Source organism: Sus scrofa, chromosome 15, assembly GCF_054392235.1.
Source record: "Sus scrofa isolate SSC_HxYL_T2T_F1_AM1 chromosome 15, Sscrofa_HxYL_maternal_Yorkshire_Landrace_v2.0, whole genome shotgun sequence".
In the NCBI taxonomy this organism is placed as follows: domain Eukaryota; kingdom Metazoa; phylum Chordata; class Mammalia; order Artiodactyla; family Suidae; genus Sus; species Sus scrofa.
Genome location: NC_139397.1, coordinates 120,705,522 through 120,730,002, shown reverse-complemented (window position 1 = coordinate 120,730,002; position 24,481 = coordinate 120,705,522). Strand labels below are relative to the sequence as shown.

General features: G+C 36.4%; 1 protein-coding gene across 11 annotated transcripts in view; it reads left to right on the top strand.

Moving 5' to 3' along the window:
- ICA1L (islet cell autoantigen 1 like) overlaps positions 1-24,481 on the top strand; it is an 83,207-nt gene that overhangs the window by 23,660 nt on the left and 35,066 nt on the right. For 6 of the 11 annotated variants that reach the window (XR_014828953.1, XM_021075560.2, XM_084998423.1 and 3 more), the window contains 5 exons: positions 5,490-5,658; positions 7,619-7,691; positions 19,150-19,273; positions 21,005-21,203; positions 23,261-23,386. Coding sequence is in view for 10 of the 11 variants with exons in the window: in XM_021075559.2 (XP_020931218.1) it covers positions 5,490-5,658; positions 7,619-7,691; positions 19,150-19,273; positions 21,005-21,203; positions 23,261-23,386 (691 nt within the window). In the remaining variant the exon portion in view is untranslated. Of the gene's footprint in view, positions 1-379; positions 428-2,222; positions 3,509-3,582; positions 4,003-5,489; positions 5,659-7,618; positions 7,692-19,149; positions 19,274-21,004; positions 21,204-23,260; positions 23,387-24,481 lie in introns of those variants that run through there. The other 5 variants (XM_084998424.1, XM_021075562.2, XM_084998420.1 and 2 more) reach the window with 5 other exon arrangements.

Below are 24,481 nucleotides of genomic sequence, written 5' to 3'. Positions count from 1 at the left end.
TAAGATATAGGGATTCTTTTTTTTTTTTTTTTTTTTTTTTACTCAAATGAATTTATCACATCTGTAGTTGTATAATGATCATAACAATCTGATTTCACAGGATTTCCATCCCACAGCCCAAGCACATCCTCCTATCCCCCAGATGTAGGGATTCTATCTTCAAAGAGTTAAGGAACGCTAAGGCATGTTATATAATAGAAACAACAAAACAGATACATGTATAACAGTATCTATAGAACTTAAAGACAAAGGGCTTTTTGGTTTTTTAATTTAATTTTTATTTTATATTGGAGTATAGTTGATTTACAATGTTGTGTTAGCTTGAGGTGTATAGCAAAGTGATTCAATTATACATATATCCATTCTTTTTCAGATTCTTTTCCTATACAGATTATAGAATATTAAGTAGAGTACCCTGTGCTCTATTGTAAGTCCTTATTGATTATTTTATATATAGTAGTGTATATATGTTTATTCCAAACTCCTAATTTATCCCTCCCCTCCATCTTTCCTCTTTGGTAATGATAGATTTGTTTTCAAAGTCTATGAGTCTGTTTCTGTTTTGTAAATAAGTTCATTTGTATCATTTTTTTATTAGATTCCACATATGTGATATCATGATTTGTCTGTCTCTGTTTGAATTTACCTCATTTAGTATAATAATCTCTAAGTCCATCCATGTTGCTGCAAAGGAGTTTTTCATTATTTCATTCTTTTTTATGGTTGAGTAATATTCCGTTATATATATGTACCACACTTTCTTTATCCATTCTTCTATCAATGGACAATTAGGTTGCTTCCATGTTGGCTATTGTAAATAGTGCTGCAGTGAACATTGGGTTGCCTGTATCTTTTTGAATTATGGTTTTCTCCAGATATATGCCTAGGAGGGGGATTGCTGGATAATATAATAGCTCTATTTTTGTTTTTTAAGGAACTTGCATACTGTTTTCTGTGGTGGTCGCACCAGCTTACATTCCTACCAACAGTGTAGGAGGGTTCCCTTTTCTCCACACCCCCTCCAGCATTTATTGTTTGTAAACTTTTTGATAATGGCCATTTTGACTAGTGTGAGGTGGTACCTCATTGTAGTTTTGATTTGCATTTCTCTAATAATTAGTGATGTTGAGCATCTCTTGTGTTTTTTGGCCATCTATCTGTCTTCTTTGGAGAAATATCTATGTAGATCATCTGCCCATTTTTTGATTGGATTGTTAATTTTTTTGGTATTGAACTGCATGAGGTGTTTGTGTATTTTGGAGATTAATCCCTTAGTTGCTTCATTTGCAAAGATTTTCTCCAATTCTGTGGGTTGCCTTTTTTTCTTAAAAAAAAAAATGGTTTCTTTTGCTGTGCAAAAGCTTCAAAGCATAATTTGGTCCCATTTGTTTATTTTTGTTTGTTTTCATTACTGTAGAAAGTGGATTAAAAAAGATATTGCTAAAAAAAAATCTGGAGTTCCCATCATGGCTCAGTGGTTAACGATTCTGACTAGGAACCATAAGGTTGTGGGTTCGATCCCTGGCCTTGCTCAGTGGGTTAAGGACCTGGCGTTGTTTTGAGCTGTGGTGTAGGTAACAGACATGGCTTGGATCTGGCTTTACTATGGCTGGGGCATAGGCCAAAGGCTACAGCTCCAATTAGACCCCTAGCATGGAAACCTCTATATGCCACAGGTGCAGCCCTGGAAAAGACAAAAAAAAAAATGTATATGTATATACATATATAGCTGCAATTTATGTCAAAGTGTGTTCTCTCTATGTTTTCCTCTGAGAGTTTTATGATATGTAGCCTTACATTTAGGTGTTAAATACATTTTGACTTTATTTTTTATGTATGGTATTAGAGGATTTTTAAGATTTTTTTTGCTTTTTTTTTTTCTTTGCTTGTAGGGCACCACACACAGCAGATGAAGTTCCCAGGCTAGGAGTCGAATGGGAGCTACAGCTACGGGCCATAGCCACAGCAACACGAGATCTGAGCCACATCTGCAACCTACACCACAGCTCATGGCAATGCAGGATCCCTGACCTACTGACTAAGGCCAGGGATTGAACTCGCATCCTCATGGATACTAGTCAGACTCATTTCTGCTGTGCCAAAATAGAAACTCCCTAGATTTTCTCTTTATATATATTTTTTTCTTTTTCTTTTTCAGCTGGCCCCACATCACATGGGAGTTCCCTGTCCAGGAACTGAATATGAGCCAGAGCTGCAACTATGCCACAGCTGCAGCAATGCTGGATCCTTAACAACTGTACTGGGCCAGGATTGAACCAGCATCTCCACAGAGACAAGCCAGATCATTAACCCACTACACCACAGCATGAACTCCTCTCTTTCTCTTTGGATTTAAGTAGTTTGTCTATGATGTGCCTATTTGTGGTTTCCCTTGTGTTTATCAATCTATAAATTCATGTCATTTACAAAATTTAGGATGTTTTCTTCAAATAATTTTTCTGCCCATTCTATCCTTCCTCTTCTGGGTCTTTTTTCTCTTCTTCTTCTCTCTTTCAGATTAGGTAATTTCTGTTGCTTCATCTTGAACTTAACTTCCTATATCTCTCATCTTCAGTTTGTTTTTAAGCCTATCAAGTCAGTTTTTAATTGCATTTGTTGAACTTTGCAGCTTGAAATTTTCTCTTGTTTTCTTTTGATATTTTCTCCCTATTCATGTATTATGCACATATCCTACTTTGAATCTTGTACACATTTATAATATCTGGTCTAAAGTACTTGCCTGATAATTACAATATCTGAGAAATCTTTGAAGTCTGCTTTTATTGACTGCTTTTTTTCATGGAGTATAGATAGTCACATATTTCCTATTTCTTTGCATATCTAGTGTTTTTTGGTTGGATACTTGGCTTTTTAAATGATGGATTTTAGGGACTGTGAATACCACTTTGCTTCTCTGAAGAATTTTTATTCCTGAAGGCAGTTAGTTAATTTGGCTGAACTCAAATTTCAGGTTGTCTCCCCTGTAGTGGTAGCAGTTGAAATCTTTCCCTCAGTGTCCAACTGCTGATTTTCTGCAAGGAGCAATGGGTCCCCCTCCCTTACCTCGTGATTAGTTTTAGTGAACAGCACAGGTCTTGGGAGGTCTTTTGTACAGATTCTGGGGGTCATCTCCTCTTTGGCTCCCCCTTCCTGAATTTCTGGTAGTTCTGGAGCCTTGAGCTCTGCCATCTGATATCTCAAGCCAGTAAGACTTGGCTTTCTACCCACCCTACCCTCAGTGGCAAGCAGATTTAGCAGTGTCCTCTGTCAGAAAAGCACAAATGTGCAAATCTCACCTTTTGCAGATTTACCCTCAGCCACTGTCCTCCACTTGTCGGGGAATGTGTGTCCTGCAGGCAGGATAGACTCCAGAGAAGAAAGGGGGGCTAAATTTATTGCTCTCAAATCCAATCAGATAAACTACTATTCCTCCCCACGAAGGAGCTAGTGAGGGAGTGGAGAGAGGCCAGGAGTACAGTGTGGGAGCTACATCAGCATGGAAGTCAAGGTAGGGAAGACATATTCTCTTCTGAAACTCCCAAGGATTTTTTTCCCTTAACCGAATGCACCTAAGCCTGCGTCAGTTTAACGGAATAGTTCAGCAGTTTAACATACAGTTGAACTGACCCTCATGCTGATAACAATCTTACGGGGTAGAACTAATTGAAAACCATCAAAAGCAGATAGAAATTTGAGGGAAAACTTGGTAGTTTATCTTTCCCCTCCAGACTGTGTGTCAGATAGTATAATGCTTACATTAAAGTCATTCCCCTTCTGTACCAAGATTAAATTCCCTATTTTATACCCCAAATTATATGCAACTAAGTTATCAGCATAGCACATGAGAGGTTCTGCAGTTAAATGATGACGAATCTATGTTGCCCAGGAATCCAGAGGATAGCCAAGGAAACATACAGTGAAATTGTGGAAGAGTGCCGCCTGTGGACTTTACATTTTATCTTTGTTCTGTACAATGCCTTTTATTTAAACCTACTTTATCTGGTATTAATGTGGCGGTTATCCCTTCTTTCATCTTATTTGTACTGTATTTACCTGATATAACTTAACCCATAATTCTTTCTCTATCTTTTTGTTTTAGGTGGATCCCAAATAGCATATAGTTAGATATAGTAATGTTTTTAAAATGTGAGAGTCTGTATTTAGGAGGAAGTTTGCATTTATCATACTAAATAGCATATTTGTTCTTATTTTGTCATCTTAGTTTACTCTGCTTGTTATGTTGTCTTCCTCCTGTTTTTCCAGCCTTCTTTTGCTTTTGCTAGTTTTTCTTACTCTCTTGTTTTGTTTCTAATAATTTAGAAATTAGATATCCTATTTTTATTTCATTAGTAATTACTTCAAAATAAAAAGCAAGTGAACCTCTATTTCTTTACCAACATTAAGAATGTATTAGTTATCTGTTGATTCCCCTGGAAATGGTGAATGAGTCACATACTTTAGTACTCACTTTGTTCCTAATAATTTAGGCTTTTAAAATTGTTGTTATTTTTTATATCTCCTTAAAGAACACTTTTCACATTTGCATTTCCTACATGTAGTCATGCTAACCATGTTAAGAACAGTTACTTAGGAGTTCCTGTTGTGGCGCAGTGGTTGACGAATGATGAGGAATGATGAGGTTGCAGGTTCGATCCTTGCCCTTACTCAGTGGGTTAGCGATCCGGCGTTGCCATGAGCTGTGGTGTAGGTTGCAGACACGGCTCGGATCCCGCGTTGCTGTGGCTCTGGCTTAGGCTGGTGGCTACAGCTCCGATTCAACCCCTAGCCTGGGAACCTCCATATGCCTCGAGAGCAGCCCAAGAAAATGGCAAAAAGACAAAAAAAAAAAAAAAAAAAGAACATTTACTTAGACATTAATTTTAAGTTTACCAAAGCTTACAATTTCTCTATTTCTTTTACCACATATCTCCCCTCTACCTAAGATCTTTGTTTTTGTTTATTTAATGGATACTAAAGTAGTTCTTTATGTTATTTCTAAAGAAGTATATATATTTGAATCTTTGCATATCTGAGGATATTTATTAAATGTGTATTCTTCTAAAATAGCAGTTAATCCATAGGAAGTTTTCCTAAGGAAAGGATAGTGGGATGTAAAGATGTGTATGCAAGTGCATTTTTCAGTATTATCACAAAAGCAAAATTTAGAAACCAATGAATGTCTACAAATACACATTGGTCAAATAAAATAGAATTCTTTCTAGCCGTTATTCCAAAATCAAAACAGTTTTATCACCTTCGTTACCTAACTGAAATTAATATAAGTATCATTAATCTTTTTGCCTGTTACTTGTACAAGTTGTAATTAAAGCATAAATTTAGACCATACAAAGTCAACATTAACATGTTTATCTGTTAATATTCTATTTAGTATCTTTTTCAGTTTTTCAATTAGATTAAATATGGGCTAAATAGATACTTATTATTGGAAAGATTTTTAAAGAAATTTAATTTTAGCCTATTCCTTGTAGTCACTCCATGGATTCCTTTGGTCAACCCAGACCAGAAGATAACCAGTCAGTAGTCAGCAAAATGCAAAAGAAGTACTGGAAAACCAGACAGGTCTTTATCAGAGCAACAGGAAAAAAGGAGGATGAGCACGTGGTGGCTTCTGATGCTGAACTGGATGCTAAACTTGAGGTAAATTTCAGGATCCTGTGTACTACATATAACTTGTTTTTATTTCTATTATTAAGGGATAGAGTTAAAGTATTTCATAATGCATTTTTGGCTCTGTTTTTCATTTTAAATAAAAGAAATAATTATCATGAAGTAACTTTAAACCTATATGTGTGTTTTGCTCTTAAGTAATTAGGCTAATTAGAAAAAGGTCTCATGTATATTAATGAAAAGGTTTAGATTTTTAAAAACAGATTTGCCAATTCCAGTTACGTAAACTAATTTAAATTTTACAAATGTTTCCAGGCAGGGGCTCTGTTATGCTGGGAATATAATCATTTGTTGGGATTCTTCAAAATATAAGTCTAATTAAGTGTCTTTATTAAGTAATTTCATCCTACAAAAAAATAAAGTTTTGTCATTGCTATAACAGTTATGAAAATGGGATTATTTCTATTTAACAAGCTTTTACTATTTGTGTTGAAAGTATTCTTCTTAAGATTTAATGATGTGGAAAAAATGAAGGGACTTTTTTGTAAGTAATACATTTTAGCATTAAGAGAACTTGTCACTGTTTCCACATATATTCATTCCCACAGAAGTAGATTTTTTGTGTTGTTGCACGTCATTATGTAATCTGTGGGTAACATATTTTATATTCAGTTTTATCCTTGTCCACTAGACAAATATTTGGAATTAACCAAGAACTTTCTTTCATATTTGAACTGTTTTTTTAAAATGATAAATAGTAAAATAGTTTTCATTTCAAGTACACATAAAAGTCAAGTATGTATACTTAAATTATCATGTTGTACACCTTAAGTATATTTCAATTTTATTTGTCAAATTATACCTCACTAAAGCTGAAATAAGTATTTTTATTGTAAAAATACAAAGCAATAGTATGTAAATCTTTCAAGAACCCATGGGGAAAAAAATCAGCCATAATCACATCCATAATAGAACTATAATTTTTATATTTTTTTCTGGTCTCCTTCCATATGGATTTAAAATTGCTTTTTATATTGCCAAATCCATATAACAAATGCAGTCCAAACATACTTAAACCTATATGGAAAATTGATGTTTGGTCCTCCATTTAGATTTTAGTGTCTGTTATCAGTCTTCCTTTGGCCTGATCAAATGTCAAAATAATAGCAAACCTGCATCAGAGATAGAACATTCAGGCTTAATGGTGCTATGAGAAATTCATTTGATAAAAGAGGTTAGGACATTGCCATGGTCTTTTTGAACTAAAGTCTCAATAGCAATTCTTCAGCATAGGACTTTGTGAGTCTTCTTTAGGCTGCACCCTAAAACCTATGCTGCTTGTTTCTCCAGGAAAATCTAAATGTATAGATATGTATGAAGAGTTACCTCATGTGCACGATGTGTCCTGATCTCAAATTTTCATGTGCTTGCTTTGAAATGGGAGTCTATTGGACATTTTATTTTTTTGGTTAGGTTTTAGCCCCAATGGTAATGAGGGGATTAATATTCATGGAAAATTCTAAACAAAAATAGTCAAAAAGTACCTTATTTTTGATGTTTTAATGCACTGTTTAATTTTTACACACATTAACTGACCTGTTTTTCTTAGACCAATACTGGAGAAAAGCCAAGCTCCAAGTCAGTTAACATTTTCCAAGGCTATCTACAATTTTTTCATCTGTAGTAGGCAGTGTTTGATGTAGTTTATATTAGAGTTACCTTTTTGCTATTTAGTTTGGAGCTGAGGGGAGGACAAACTCCACATTATAAATTTTTATTAGCTCCATGTATTTATCACCATTTTTTTCAGCCCTCATCAGGGAAATCAAAATGTGCTTTTTATGTCAGAAATAAAACCAAAACTGAATATCAGTCAAGAAATATAGGCATAATACTTATAAGAAAATGCTTTGCTTTTGAAGTGTTTTTTTTATATTCCATATTTGTTTATGACTCTTTAAATTGTCCTAATAAAATTTATATTTCAAAGGTCTTTCATTCCATTCAAGAGACATGCACTGAACTTCTGAAGATAATTGAGAAATATCAGCTAAGACTCAATGGTATGAAATCAGATATCTATCCAACAATTCCCCATAAAATGAATATTCACTTGCATTTTGAAAATGAAAGATTTAATGTAAAAATAGTATTTTATTGAACTATTTTGTGAGAAGTTTCTTATGACAAAAGTGAATATTTACAGTGACCTATGCCTAAACTTCCAGTGTCCTCAGTTTATCAAATCCTCTGACACAGATTCATTTTGTTTTGTTTTCCTTCCCAGAGTCTTGTTTTGTTTTGTTTTGTTTTGTTTTGTTTTGTTTTGTTTTGTTTTGTTTTAGGGCCACATCCAAGGCATCTGGAAGTTCCCAGGCTCATGGTCAAATTGGAACTGCAGCTACCAGCCTATACCGTAGCCACATAAACGCCAAATCTGAGCCTTGTCTGCGATCTACAACACGGCTCATGGCAACGCTGGATCCTTAACCCACTGAGAGAGGCCAGGGAGGGAACCCACGTCCTTATGGATACTAGTTGGGCTCATTACTGCTGGGCCACAATGGGAACTCCTATTCTCTCCTTCTTGAGACACTCTTCCTTTGGCTTCCAGGCATCATACGTCCCTGGATTTCTTTTTAATGGTCATTCCCTCTCGGTATCCTGCCATTGCTGAAATCTCCTTTCTTCTTCTTCTTTTTTTAATTCAATGAATTTTATTATATTCATAGTTGTACAACATCATCACAACCTAATTTTACAACATTTTCATCCCAAACCCTTAACCCGTCTTCTTTGGTAACCATAAGTTTTTTGAAGCTTGTAACTCTGTTTCTGTCCTTCAAATAAATTCATTGTATCCTTTTTTTTAGATTCCACATGTAAATGATAGCAGATGATGTTGGTGTCTGACTGTCTAACTTCACTTAGCATGGTAATTTCTAGGTCTATCCATGTTGCTGCAAATGCCATTATTTCATTCCTTTTTATGACTGAGTAATATTCCATCGTGTATATGTACCATATCTTCTTTATCTACTCCTCTGTCGATGGGCATTTCAGTTGCTTCCATGTCTTGGCTATTGCATATAGTGCTGCAATGAACATTGGGGTACATGCATCTTTTCAAGTCATGGTTTTCTCTGGATAGAAGCCCAGGAGTGGAATTGCTGGGTCATATGGTAATTCTATTTTTAGTTTTTTGAGGAATCTTCATTATGTTTTCCATAGTAGTTGCAACAAAACTTACATTCCCACTGACAGTGTAATAGTGTTCCCTTTTTTCCACACCTTCTCTAGCATTTATTGTTTGTAGACTTTTTTGATGATGGCCATTCTGTGCGGTGTAAGGTACCTCATAGTAGTTTGGATTTGCATTTCTCTAGTAATTAGTGATATTGAATATCTTTTCATGTGTTTTTTGGCCATCTATATGTCTTCTTTAGAGAATTGTCTGTCTAGATCTTGTTTTTTTGATTGGGTTTTGTTGTTGTTGTTGTTGTTATTGAGCTGCAGGAGGTGTTTATGTATTTTGGAGATTGTTCCTTTGTTGCTTCGTTTGCAAATAATTCCTCCCATTTTGTGGGTTATTTTTTCATTTTGTTTAGGGTTTCCTTTTCTGTGTAAAAACTTTTAAGTTTAATTAAGTCCCATTTGTTTATTTTTGTTTTTATTGTCATTTCTCTAGGAGGTGTATCAGAGAAGATATTGCTGTGATTTATGTCAGAGAGTGTTTGGCCTATGTTTTCCTCTAAGAGTTTTATAGTATCTGGTCTTATATTTAGGTCTTTAATCCATTTTGAGTTTATTTTTGTGTTCTAAATTTCATTCTTTTACATGTAGCTGTCCAGTTTTCCCAGCACCACTTATTGAAGGGGCTGTCTTTTCTCTATTATATATTCTTGCCTCCTTTGTCATAGATTAGTTGACCATAGATGCTCTGGGTTTTCTGTCCTGTTTCACTGACCTATATTTTTGTTTTTGCGCCAGTACCATTCCATTTTGATGACTGTAGCTTTTGTAGTATAGTCTGAAGTCAGGGAGCCTGATTCCTCCAGCTCCATTTTTCATTCTCAGTATGGCTTTGTCTATTCTGGGTCTTTCATGCTTCCAAACTAACTTTAAGATATTTTGTTCTAGTTCTGTGAAAAATGTCATTGGTAATTTGATAGGGATTGCATTGAATCTGTGTATTGCCTTGGGTAGTATAGTCATTTTGATAATATTGACTCTTCCAGCCCAAGAGCATGCTAAATCTTTCCATCTGTTTGTGTCGTCTTTGATTTCTTTCATCAGCGTCTTATAGTTTTCAGAATACACGTTTTTTGTCTCTTTAGGTAGGTTTATTCCTAAGTATTTTATTCTTTTTGATGTGGTGATAAATGGGATTGTTTTCCTAATTTCCCTTTCTGATCTTTCATTGTCAGTATATAGAAATGCAGGCAATTTTTGTGTATTAATTTTATATCCTGTGACTTTGCCAAATTCATGGATGAGCTCTAACAGTTTTCTGGTAGCTTTTAGGATTTTCTAGGTATAGTATCATGTCATCTGCAAACAGTGATAGTTTTACTTCTTCCTTTCCAATTTGGATTCCTTTTATTATTTTTTCTTCTCTTATTGTCATGGCTAGGACTCCCAAATCTGTGGTGAATAGAAGTGGTGAGAGTAGACATCCTTGTCTTGTTCCTGATCTTAGTGGGAATTCTTTCAACCTTTCATCATTGAGAATGATGTGGTTTTGTCATAATATGGCCTTTATTATGTTGAGGTAGGTTCCCTCTATGCCCACTTTCTAGAGGGTTTTTATAAAAATGGGTGTTGGATTTTGTCAAAAGCTGTTTCTGCATCAAGAGGATCATATAGTTTTTGTTCACTTTGTTTTTCGTTTGTTTTGTCTTTTTTTTTAGGGCCACACCTCTGGGATTTGGAGGTGTCAGGCTAGGGGTCAAATCAGAGCTGTAGCCACTGGCCTGCACCACAGCCACAGCAAGGCAGCATCCAAGCCGAGTCTGCGGCTTACACCACAGCTCATAGCAATGCCAGATCCTAACCCACTGAGGGAGGCCAGGTATTGAACCTGCGTCCTCATGGATGCTAGTCGGATTGGTTTCTGCTGAGCCATGACAGGAACTTCTCTTCTGTAGTTTGTTAATATGGTGTATCACACTGATTGATTTGCAGATATTGAAAACTCCTTGCATCCCTGTGTTAAATCCCACTTGATCATTGTGTACAATCCTTTTAATGTATTGTTGGATTCGGTTTGCTAGTATTTTGTTGAGGATTTTTGCATTTATGCTCATCATTCAGTGAAATTGGCCTGTAATTTTCTTTTTTTTGTGGTATCTTTGTCTGGTTTTGGTATCAGGGTGATGGTGGCCTCATAGAATGAGTTTGGGAGTATTCATTCTTCTACAATTTTTTGGAATAGTTTCGGAAGGATAGGTGTTAGCTCTTCTCTAAATTTTGGTAGCATTTGCCTGTGAAGCCATCTGGTCCTGGACTTTTGTTTGTTGGAAGTTTTTTTAATCACAGTTTCAATTTCAGTGCATGTGATTGGTCTGTTCATCTTTTCTATTTCATCTTGGTTTTAGTCTTGGAAGATTGTACTTTTCTAAGAACGTGTCCATTTTTCTAGGTTGTCCATTTTATTGGCATATTGCTTGGAGTAGTCTCTTATGATCCTTTGTATTTCTGTGATGTCCATTGTAACATCTCCTTTTTCATTTCTAATTTTATTCATTTAAGTTCTCTCTCTTTTTTTCTTGATGAGTCTGGCTAAGGGTTTATCAATTTTGTTGATCTTTTCAAAGAACCAGATTTTAGTTTCATTGACATTTTCTATGGTCTTCTTTACTTTTTTTTTTTTTTTTTTTTTTTTTTTTTTTTTTTGCTTTTTAGGACTGTACCTGTGGCATATGGAGGATCCCAGGCTAGGGGTCAAATCAGAGCTACAGCTGCCGGCCTACATCACAACCACAGCAACACAGGATCTGAGCCACATTGGCAACCTACACCACAGCTCACAGCAATGCCAGACCCCTGAGCAAGGTTAGGGATTGAACCCACAACCTCATGCTTTGTAGTTGGATTTGTTTCCACTGTTTCACACTGGCAACTCCTGATCTTTTCTATGGTTATTTTTTTTGTTTCTATTTCATTTATTTCTGCTCTGACCTTTACAATTTCGTTCCTTCTGCTAACTTTGGGTTTTGTCTATTCTTCTTTCTCTTGTTGCTTTAGGTTATTTATTTGAGATTTTTCTTGTTTCCTGAAACAAGGCTTGTATTGCTATAAACTTCCCTCTTAGAACTTCTTTTTCTGCATCCCATAGATTTTGAATTATTATGTCTTTATTGTCATTTTCTTCTAGGTATTTTTTAATTTCCTCTTTGACTTCTTCAGTGATCCCTTGGTTGTTTAGTAGCATGTTGCTTAGTGACCACGTGTTTGTGTGTTTTGCAGTTTTTTTCTTGTTGATTTTTAGTCCTATATTGTTATAGTTGGAAAAGATGCTTGATAGGATTTCAATTTTCTTAAATCTACTGAGGCCTGATTTGTGGCCCAGAATGTGCTCTCTTCTACAGAATATTCCATATGCACTTGAGAAAATTGTGTATTCTTCTGCTTTTGGATGGAATGTTTTATAAATATCTATTAAGTCCTTCTGGTCTAATGCATCATTTAAGGCCTATGTTTCCTTGTTGATATTCTGTCTGGATGATCTGTCCATTGCTTTTAGTATGGTGTTAAAGTCCCCTGCTATTATTGTGTTATCGTTGATTTCTCCTTTTATGACTGTTAGCAGTTGCTTTATATATTGGGGTGATCCTATGTTGGGTGCATATATATTTACAATTGTTGCATCTTCTTCTTGGATTGATCCTTGGATCATTATGTAATGTCCTTCTTTGTCTCTTATAGCATTCTTTATTTTAAGGTCTGTTTTGCCAGATTATAAGTATTGCTACTTCATCTTTCTTTTGATTTCCATTTGCATGGAATATTTTCTTCCATCCTCTCATTTCAATTTGTGTATGTCCCTAGAACTTAAGTGGGTATCTTTTTTTTATGATTCCACATTTATTAATTTTATCATCTATACATTCTTTTTTTAATGATTTTTATTTTTTCCATTACAGTTGGTTTACAGTGTTCTGTCAATTTCTACTGTACAACAAAGTGACCCAGTCACAATATACATTCTTTTTCTCACTTTATCCTCCACCGTGTTCCACCATAAGTGACTAGATATAGTTCCCTGTGCTGTACAGCAGTGTCTCATTGCTTATCCACTCCAAATGAAGTGGGTCTCTTGAAGACAGCATATATATGGGTTTTGTTTTTGTATCCATCCATCCAGTCTGTGTCTTTTGGTTGGGGCATTTAGTCCATTTACATTTAATGTAATTATTGATATGTATGTTCTTATTGCTATTTTGTTAATTACCTTGGATTTTATTTATTTATTTATTTAGTTAGTTAGTTAGTTATTGGTCTTTTTTTCTTCCCTTCTCTTGTGGTTTGTGGTTTGATAATTATCTTTGGTGTTGTGTTTGGGTTGCTTTTTCTTTTTTCTGTGTGTATCTACTGTAGAGTTTTGGTTTGCAGTTACCATAAAGTTCTGATATATGAGTCTATATATATACAGGGTTGTTTTAAGTTGCTGGTCTTGTAATTGCAAATGCATCTCCTGTGTTCTGCATTCATACCCTCCTCCTCTCATAATTTCTGGTTTTGGTAGCATATATGTGTGTGGATAATTTTCTACCTTTACTGTATATATGTATGTCTTTACTGGTGAGCCTTGTCATTTGTAATATTTTTGTTCCTAGTTGTGACTTTTTTTTCCCATGTAGAGAAGTTCCTTTAGTATTTTTTTAAAAACTAGTTTAATGATGCTGGATTCCCTTAATTTTCTGCTTATCTGTGAAACTTTTGATTTCTCCTTCAAATCTGAATGGGAGTCTTGATGGGTAGATTAATCTTGGTTGGAGGTTTTTTTCCTTTCAACACTTTAAGTATATCATGCCATTCCCTTCTGGCCTGCAGGGTTTCTGCTGAAAAATCAGCTGACAACCTTGTTGGGATTCCTTTATATGTTATTTTTTTCTTTTCCCTAGATGCTTTCAATATATTCTCTTTGTCTTTAATTTTGGTCAGTTTGACTAATATGTGTCTTGGGGTGTTCCTCCTTGGGTTTATTTTATATGGTATTCATTGTGCTTCTGGATTTGAGTGAGTGATTCCTTTACCATGTTAGGGAAGTTTTCAGCTATTATCTCTTCAAATATTTTCTCTGGCCCTTTCTCTCTCTCTCTTCTCCTTCTGACACCCTATAATGCAGATGTTGGTGTGTTTAAAGTTGTCCCTGAGGTCTCTCAGACTGTCTTCATTTCTTTTCAATATTTTGTCTCTTTTCCATTGCATGTCAAGTGATTTCTACCAGTCTGTCTTCCAGCTCGCTTATTTGTTCTTTTGCCTCTGTAATCTGCTGTTTGTTCCTTCTGGTGAAATTTTTATTTCGGTTATTGTATTTTGCATCTCTGCTTGCTTAATCTTTAAATATTCTATTTCTTTTTCAGTGTCTGTTATATTTATCAATCTTTGCCTCCAATATATTTCCAAGATCTTGAATCATATTTACTATCATTAGTCTAAAGTCTCTTTCATGGAGGTTGGTAATCTCTAGATCACTTAGCTGTTTTTTGTTTTTTGATTTGTTTTTCTTTTTCCTTATCTGAGTCATTATTCTCTGCCTTTTCATTTTGTATAGATTGTTGGTGTGGTCTCCTTTTTGCAGGCAATAGGGTTGTAGCCTCTCTTGCTTCTTATGCCTGCCGCCTTGTGGCTGAAGTGATACCGGGGCTTCTTGCAGCCTTCCTGATAGGAGGGACTGGTGCCCGCCCACTGGATGTTGAAGCTGATTCTTTTCCCTCTGGTGGGTAGGGCTTTGTCTCTGGGTGTGATTAGAGATGGCTGTGTGTGTGGGGAGGTCTTTAGGCAGCCTGTTTGCTGATGGGTGGGACTGCGTTCCCATCTGAATTGTTGTTTGGCCTGAGGCTTCTCAGCCCTGATGGGTGGGGCCAGATTTTTACAAAATGGCCACCTCCCAGGGCGTTCACATGGATGGTTATTCCCTAGACCTTTGCCTCCAACATCCTTCCCCCACAACATGCCACAGTCACCCTCTGTTTTTACAGGAGATCCTCCAAGAACCTCAGGGAGGTCTGACCCATATTCCTATGGAGTCTGCTTTGCCCTGGGGCCCAGTTCACATGAAAGCCTGTGTTCACCTTTCAAGCCTGAAATCTCCCTCTCCTTCAGTCCTGGGGAGCTCCTGTGCACAAGCTCTGCTGGTCCTCAATGCCAAATGCACCAGGGGCTCCTCCTCCCAATGCCAAATCCCCCAGACATGGGAACCTGACATGGGCCTCAGAACTCTCATTCTTGTGGGTAAACTTTTGTGATAGTTACTCTCCAGTCTTGTGGGCCGCCCACCAGGTGGTTACAGGGTTATTTATATCCTGTAATCATCCCTTCTATAGCCTCAATGTAGCATCCTCTTTGTCTTTTGGTGTAGGATGTATCTTTTGGTAGTTTCCAGTCTATTTTGTTGGTGGTTGTCTAGCACTTGGTTGTAATTTTGTTGTTTTCATGACAGAAGGTGAGCTCCGGTCCTTCTATTCTACCATCTTAATGCCATCTGGAATCTCCTTTCTTCTGGACCTCTTCTGGTTGGAACTCAATCTTTGGATCTCTTCTCCTGCCTTAATTAGAGTGCCCTGCTGGACATGGCTACCTCTCTTGTCCTGGTTACTTCGCTTATCTCATCTTCTAAAACTCCTCTTAAACCATATTAATCTCCTTCACTGTAGGCATATCTGCATAGTAGGCTCCCAACCTTCTTTAGGTATTTGGTCAAAGGTCAACCTTTTTAGTGAGTCCCTGACCCCCATATCTGAAGTGAAGAGCCCTTTTTCATAGCTCTCTGCCTACTTAGCAATAGCACGTAACAGTATTCAGTGTTCTGTATATTTTATCTTTTATTTTTCTTACCACCACTAGAATATGCTCTCCTTAAGAACAGGAATTTGTTTATTTCTGTGTCTTCATAGCCTAGAGGCAACATTTAGAGTGTAGTCCATGCTCAGTACACATTTGCTCAAATGAATGATTTTCTTGTATAGCCATGTAATTTAGTCTCAAAAGTTTACAATCAAAACTCATATATTGTGTCCCATTAAAGCAAGAAATCCATTATAAATGTGTGATAATTTTTTGAGTTCCTTACATGTTTGAGACTGTGCTGTTCCCATGGAAATAGTTGGAGAAACAACTTTTTGTATAAAATGAGACAAATAATAGTATGTAATTGAGTTCAAGATAGTGATACAGACACACCTCCGAATTCTTTAGGTGTGAAATATAGCTGTACTAGAGTGATTGGTAAAGGCAGCTTCATAATGGCAATTAAGGTAAAACTTAAAGGATTTAAAGAAGTTGAATATGTGGGGGGAAAAGGGATTTGGAATCAAGGGAATAAATTTAAAGAGTGAAAATAGTCTGTGTGACAGAAGAGTTTGTAAATGGGACTAATAGGGTGATAAGAGATCAAAGGCTCAAGTCAGACTGCTGAGGACCTTAAATATTTTACCAGGCAGTAGAAAACCATCACAAGCACTGGACCAAGGGAGGCCTGTGATAGAAATGGCAATGTAGAGGAACACTGCCAAGTTTGTGTATCCTGCATTTTGTCCTGTAATCACCAGATCTTTTAACGTGCTGGTGGAGCATTTCAGGTTAAGAAAGAGATATGCATAAATAGATTTCATCATGTACTTTCTCTTCAAGATTGCATATAAATGTTCAACTTCTTGAAGACTATTTGATTAATACCTCTTCTGTTGAGACTAATGTCAGACAACTCTAGTAGATTCATCCAGCTATATAAACCTTTATGAGAATCACTTGACTGGGGGGGGGAGAACGCACAGGAATAAGGTCTCTGTGGTTTGGGGCAGCAAGTCCCAACACAGAATCAGCACAGACTTAGCTTCATCTCCTCCATTTCTGCATTGATAAGGATAAGGCTCAATGACTATTCATGTTCGGTTGATATAGGGTTTTTGTTTTTTGGGTTTCTTTTTCTTCTTTTTTTGGCTGCCCCATGCATATAGAGTTCCCAGGCCAGGGATCAGACTCAAGCCACAGTTGTGTCCTAAGCCATAGGTGCTGCAATGCTGGATCCTTAACCCACTGTGCCAGGCTGGAGATCAAATCTGCATCCCAGTGCTCCCAAGATGCTGCCGATCCCCTTGTGCCACAGTGGGAACTCCTCAATTGGTATTTGATAGTGAGGTAATCCAAGTTCTCAGAGAGCTTTCTGAATCATAATCTACCAATTAATATTTTTTTCTAGTAGATTTCATTAAGGTATATTTTATGAAGTTCTAATTAAAAGGAAATGTGTGTTGGGGGGATGTGCTTGGGTTATGGGATGGAAATCCTGTGAAATTGGATTGTTACGATCATTATATACCTACAGATATGATAAATTCATTTGAGTAATAAAAATAAATAAATAAAGACTAGGTGGTAGAAATTGGGTGAGAGGGAGCAAAACTTAAAGGAAAACTCACTCTTCTACTATTTGGTAAGTGGGATATTCAATCTGCTTCACACAGTCCTTCAAAGTCATCTCTTAGTTTGTGTGTCTGTGGGTCTAGTGGGGTAAGGATTGGGGTGGAATGGGTGACTTCTTTTTTTAGTTAATGGTCTGATTTTTCAAGATAATCATAATTTTCAAATATTTTGAATTATATTTTCAATAAATCTGCTTATACTAAAAAAAAGGAAGTGTGTGTAATCCATAAATCTCTGAAGTAATCAGAATATTAAATTAACGAGTCCTCAAATCTAATCCACTCATGATCAGGTTAGTTCATAAAACAGCACTTGGTTTTTGTTTCTTTGTTTGTTTGTTTAGAAGATTCCACATTTTCTTTAATTCCATGTCATTCTTTGGCAATATTTTATAAATTTAATCCTTTTTTAAAATTAAAGTATAGTTGATTTACAGTGTTGTGCCAATTTCTGCTGTACAGCAGAGTGACCCAGTCATACACATATATATTCATTTTCTCACATCATCCCCCATCATGTTCTATCCCAAGAAATTGGACACAGTTCCCTGTGCTATACAGTAGGACCTTATCATTTGTCCATTCAAAATGTAATAGTTTGCATCGAATAACCCCAAATCCCTCATCCATCCCACTCCCCCCCCCTCCCCCTTGGCAACCATTGTTCTCCATGTCTGTGGATCTGCATCTATTCTGTAGTTAGGTTCACTTTTACTGAACCTATCTATTAGATAGGTTCACTTTTACTGAAGATGATAATATAGAGTGTGTAGGCACCTCTCCCCTAAGATCTTCGAGTTCTCCTGGGCCTCCCTTGTAGACACAACAGGGAAGACCAGTGACAAGTGAGTGAGAAAGCCTGAGTTCTGCTGCCTCAGAGGTACTGAAAGGGACTTCCCTTTCAGTTTTTATTTTCAGTTGTTCCATCAGTAAACTGGGCTGAAATCAGGCCTGACCCTTGTCATGTTTTTCACCTCAAGCTTAGTTTGGACACTCTATGGGCTCCCCTTACCTTCTTGTCTCATTGTGGATTAGAGGGGTGTTTTCCACTTGATCAGTGCTTCTAAAACTTTGTGGCAAAGGATAATTTTCTCTTTTGTGTTTTACTTTCAATCTGTTATAAACTGACACTAAACAATAAAAATGAATTTTTAGAAAAACAAAATTAAAGAAGACATGCAAAATACAAGCATGCACTTTTTTTTATTAGATTCAACAAATACATGTCAGTTAAATTGGCAAAAGTTTCTAAATAGTTTCTTAGTTTTTGGTATTTGTTAAATGCTGGTAGCAAATGGTTCAGGACTGGCATTGGTCCATGGACCACACTTTAAATAGCACTGCGCTATAAGATAATTTTTAGGGTTTTAGCAGCAAACTTGTGGACAGTCATGTGTCTGAGATACTAAGTATAGGAAAATGAAGCCAGGTTGGGAGACAAGAATAAGTTAAGTTTAAATAGAAAACCAAATGCTTTGTTAAGAGGCAGTGATCCTAAAATGCATCGCTCCATATTTGAAAATGTGTCATCTGTGGTTTTGTTTTATCATTTTGGATTTTTTTTTTCACTGAAGATCAATCTTTTCTGAAGTGAGGTCCATAGAAGAAAAACCATCTGGAATGCTTATATATATATATATATGTATAAATTTATATATATATAAATCAGATCCTCAGACCTATAAAGTCAGTATCATCATTTCTGGAGATGGAACCCAGGAATTTGCATTTTAAAAATGAGTTGCTCTTCTTTTTCCCCCAAGTAATTCTTATGTATAGAGAATTATTGCTGTGAGAATTTTATACATGTGTGTGTATGTATTAAATAAATGATGAAGTGAAACAATGAACTATACTGAAATTTTTTTCCTAGTTATATCGGAGGAAGAAAACGAACTAGGGCTCTTTTTAAAGTTCCAAGCAGAACGGGATACAACGCAGGCTGGCAGAATGATGAAAGCCACTGGCAAGGCACTCTGTTCTTCAGCCAAGCAAAGGTGTACCATGGTTTTGCATCATCCTTATACCTGTAGTCAGTAAGACAGTTCTGATATATGTAGCTAACTTTGCACGTTTGTAAAGGTTTCTCTTCATTCCAGTAGAGGGTTAAAAGAGAATTGTATTGCAGTATATAACTGTTTTGTTGCCTACCTTTTATTTATTTCGTATTTAAAATCATTATTTGAAAATTGATGTTCAGAGGTGGCTTAATTACTAGAAGTAGCTATAGACCTGTGTTTAATTTTCTTAAGTGGTTTAACATAACAGGCACAAATTAGCTAACATTTAAATGTATATATGTATATATATTTTCACTCTTTGGATACTGTGAGTACATTATGAATACATTGTAACTTTTTTAAAGTGGAGAAAATTTCTTAATTATATACTTTGCTTTTTATTTATTTATTTATTTTGCCTTTTTTTTTTTTTTGCCTTTTCTAGGGCTGCTCCTGCGGCATATGGAGGTTCCCAGGCTAGGGGTCTAATCGGAGCTGCAGCTGCTGGCCTATGCCAGAGCCACAATAATGGGGGATCTGAGCCACGTCTTCGACCTATACCACAGCTCACAGCAATGCCGATCCTTAACCCACTGAGCAAGGCCAGGGATCACACCTGCAACCTCATAGTTCCTAGTCGGATTTGTTTCTGCTGTGCCTCAATGGGAACTCCAACTTTGCTTTTTATTATTTTACATCTTTTTAGCATAAAGATACCTGCTGCAAATAACTACCTACAATTACTAAATGTTAACTATTAGTAACTTTATAGGCAAAATCTTTGCATTTTCAGGAGAAAAATAAACACAGGCTGTATCAGACCTGTAATGATGTATAACTTTGTTTTGAAATAACCACATCAATGCAAAAGTCCATCTTTAAGGAGGTGACAAGGAGACACTCAATACAAAGCCCTCCAGTGCCACTAAGCCAAAAGGAGACCAGATGTTCTGGGTTTGAGTTGTGTTTCTGTTTCTTTCTTTCTTTTTTTTTTTTTTTTTTTGGTCTTTTTTTAGGGCTGCACTCAAGGCATATGGAAGTTCCCAGGCCAGGGGTTGGATTGGAGCTATAGCTGCCGACCTACACCACAACCATAGCAATGCCAAATCCGAGCTGCGTCTGTGACCTACAGCACAGCTCACGGCAACACCGGATCCTTAACCCACTGAGTGAGGCTAGGGATTCAACCCATGTCCTTTTAGATACTAATTGGGTTCGTTACCGCTGAGCCACAATATGAACTCCTGAGTCGTGTTTCTTAAATCCTTTTTTGTTTTTCTTGTTCTCATCCTCAACTGCTAAGAACTTTATCCTCTTTAGTTAATTTAGCATTTTATCTGCTTTTCTGTATCCTAGGTTTTCTCTAAATTTGTCAAAAGAAAGGCCTTCTGCTTATTATACAATGCTTTATGAATACAGGATCTCATTTTACTCATGGAATTCTGTTCTAAATGGCAGATTTATTTGGCAGATTATTGATACATGGATAAACATCCAAAATGTTGCAAAAACTTTCTAAAATAAGGCAAGGGAGAGATACAGACATGCCTTTATTAAGAGTTCGGAATTAGCTGTGTGATCTCTATTTGCTTTCTAAATTTTCTTAAGCATGTTAATAATTGCCTGTTTATCAACTCATCTTGATAGCAAATTATGCTTTATGGCTGTTTTTGTTTTATTTTACTTATGGGCTGTACATCTCTCTGATTTTCACCTCTCTGCCATTAGATTGGCCCTGTATACTCCTCTGTCTCGTCTAAAGCAAGAAGTAGCAACATTCAGTCAAAGGGCAGTCTCTGATACCCAGATGACAATTAATCGAATGGAACAGGCACGCACAGAATACAGAGGAGCTCTGCTGTGGATGAAAGATGTATCCCAAGAACTGGACCCAGACACCTTAAAACAAATGGAAAAGTTCAGAAAAGTATGAAAATATACCCTTTTTTTTATTGTTTTCTTGACCTTCTATAGACTATTTAATCAAGAGCATAAAATGTCAGACTATTTTTGGAAAACTTGTTATATTATCAATTCTTGGTTGCTTGGAAATCTTCAGTTGAAGTACAAAAGGTTGTCACTTTTTTTAACTCTCTGAGAGCATCCCACCTTATCAACCTTTTCTGTTATTTTTATCCCTCTCATAATAGATCTAACTACCTGTTAAATGTTGCTTACCTAGAATTGTAGGAGTTGTTTGTAGGAGGAAAATAGTTTATTAGTAAGGAAGAATATGCAGCTTAAGTAAAAATTCATGTAAAATGATTATTAAATATAAGTGAAGGTTGTCAAATTTTTCCTTCTGCCACAATGCATAGTGTCACCACAAAATTTTAAAGCAATGACATGTCTATGAACATATATTTTTGCTAAATAAACTCTGTATTATAAATTGTATTTCCTGCATTTACCATACATGATAGTAAAATTCACTCCTTCATTTTATAAATATTTAAAGTTCCTATAGGAAAAATCATATTTAACATTGATAGAGGCCTTATACTATCTGTTACAAGTATTTTGCCTCACTGATTATGCCAACAGGCCTGGGAAGTAGGTGGACACGTGGCCTTAGGCAACCTGTTTTTCTGTCCCTTTCATAATCCTTGAAATTAGAATATGGTCCAAGGGAGTGGTTGCATTGGACTCCACTCCACAAACGTCACTGAATTGTAGTTTTAAAATGATTTAAGTATATGTTATGTGAAGTCCACCTCAATTGAAAAAAAGAAAACAACCCACTGCTCTTATCTAGTACCAAATAGCCCTGCATAGTCTGATCCCTGGTCCCTCTGCAGCTACATCTTGTACTTAAACTTTCTATGCTCCAGCCCATTCTCTGCTCAAGGAAGGAATATACTCTACCCTTTTCCTTCCTGTTCTGCAAACATGATAAGCTTTTCATGCATCTCCCACACCCAGGACTTTTGTCTCTCCCCCGCCCCCACCTACCCAGCCTAGAAGGTTCTCAGCATGGCCCGCTTATAAACTTCCTGCCCCAGTTCAGACATCATGCATGAGTTCACCAACAGCTTCCCTGACTATCTTATCAAAAGTTGTCATTCATGTCTGTTACATTTATTTATCTTTGTGACTTGAGATTATTTATTTACATTCTGTTTCTCTGTGCCTCCTCACTCAGGGATGGTGAGGAAGAACATTGTTTTACTCACCACAGTATCGCTTTGCCTGGCACGTAGTAGATGTCTTATAATTTTTTTTTTTTTTTTTTTTTTTTTTTTTTTTGCTTTTTAGGGTCACACCCATGGCATATGGAGGTTCCCAGACTAGGGGTCCAATTGGAGCTGTATCTGCCAACCTACACCACAGCCACAGCAATGTGGGATCCAAGCCGCATCTGTGACCTACACCACAGCTCACGGCAACACAATGCCAGATCTCTAACCCACTGAGTGACGATAGGGATCGAACCCGAAACCTCATGGTTCCTAGTAAGATTCGTTTCTGATGCACCATGATGGGAACTCCTGGATGTTTCTTTTTATTTAGAATCTTTTTTTTCTCCTTAACTACATACTTTTCATCTATTATCACCTAGTTTCTCAGCATAAAGATACTAGGTGGGGAGTTCCCGCTGTGGCACAAGGGGATCAGCAGCGTCTCTGGAACGCTGGGACACAAGTTTGATCCCCAGTCCCGTACAGAGGGTTAAGGAACCAGCATTGCCATAGCTGCAGCTTAGGTCACAACTGTGGCTCAGATCTGATCCCTGGCCACGGAACTCGATGTGCCACGGGATGGCCAAAAAAGAAAAAGAAAAAAAAGACATCTGCTGGGAAGGATCTCCTATAATTACTAAAACTAGTCAAAATATTTTCCATTAATCATAGAACAATAATACAGGGAAGGGAATTAGTCTTCTTTATTACAATTTCATGTGTCTGATAATATGTATCACGAACCTGTATGGTATGTTTATACTTGTATTATCAGCAATAATAATTAACATTTTTGTGGTTGCAGGTGCAGATCCAAGTGAGAAATAGCAAAGCTTCTTTTGACAAGTTAAAGATGGATGTTTGTCAGAAAGTGGATTTACTTGGAGCTAGTCGCTGCAATATGTTGTCACATTCACTCGCTACCTACCAGGTACCCACCTCCATGGTCAGCATGTCCTTGCAGTAAAGATGAGTGCTGAGATTCCTTTTTAAAAGTTGTCTAAGGGTGCAAAAAAATTGTGTAATTGATCAGATTCCTTTGACTTTGCTAAACTTGGTTTTTTGAGGATATGACAGTTAGAATCATAGAACATTAGGCTGAAAAAGGTCTTAGGGATTGCCCACTTCTATACTTTCACGTTTTTCTCCTTGGTGTCCAAGGAGAGACAGACAGACTTTGGGACTCTCCAGGGTTGAGGGAGGGGAATGTGGAGAGGAGGCAAGATTCAAGGTCTGTCAGCCCTGGTTCATCCACAGCTAGTCCACTTTGAACTAGTTCCACATACAATTTTATTTTGCCATGATGCAAAAGTTTACTATGTTTCTATCATTTTACAGATGGGGAAAGTGAGAATTAAATGAAAATTAAAGTAAAAGGGAATGTTGAGCTTAAAAACTCAAGTTTTCTGATTCTAAGTCTTGCGTTTGTTTCATTCTGCTAAATTGTCATTCCACACAAGTTTAATCTCAGAAGTCTCGTTTGTGCTTGCTTACTTCAAATCACACATAAATAGCATACAGTAAGTTAAATATTAATAAGTAGCAGTTACTGATCTTATCAAGTATTTGTAAATGGCAAGCTAAGAGAGTAAACTGTTTTGCATAATAAAAGAATAATAAACTAAAGGAAAGGTACACTGCAGCTTTTAGGGAATCTATCTTATTCAGTTCAGTACTGTGGAATTTAGGAATCAAACAAAGATGCACTTGCTGAAATAATAAAAAGAACCAAAGAATGCCATTTGCAGCAACATAAATGGACCTAGCATTATCATACTATGTGAAGTAAGGCAGATGGAGAAAGACAAATATCATATGAGATCACTAATATGTGGAATCTAATTAAAAAATGATTCAAATGAACTTATTCACAAAACCAAAACAGACTCAAAGATTTCAAAAACGAACTTATGGTTACCAAAGGGGAAATATTGGGGTAGAAGGGTAAATTAGGAGGTTGAGATGAACATATACACACTACTGTATATAAAACAGATAACCAACAAAGACCTGCTGTATAGCACAG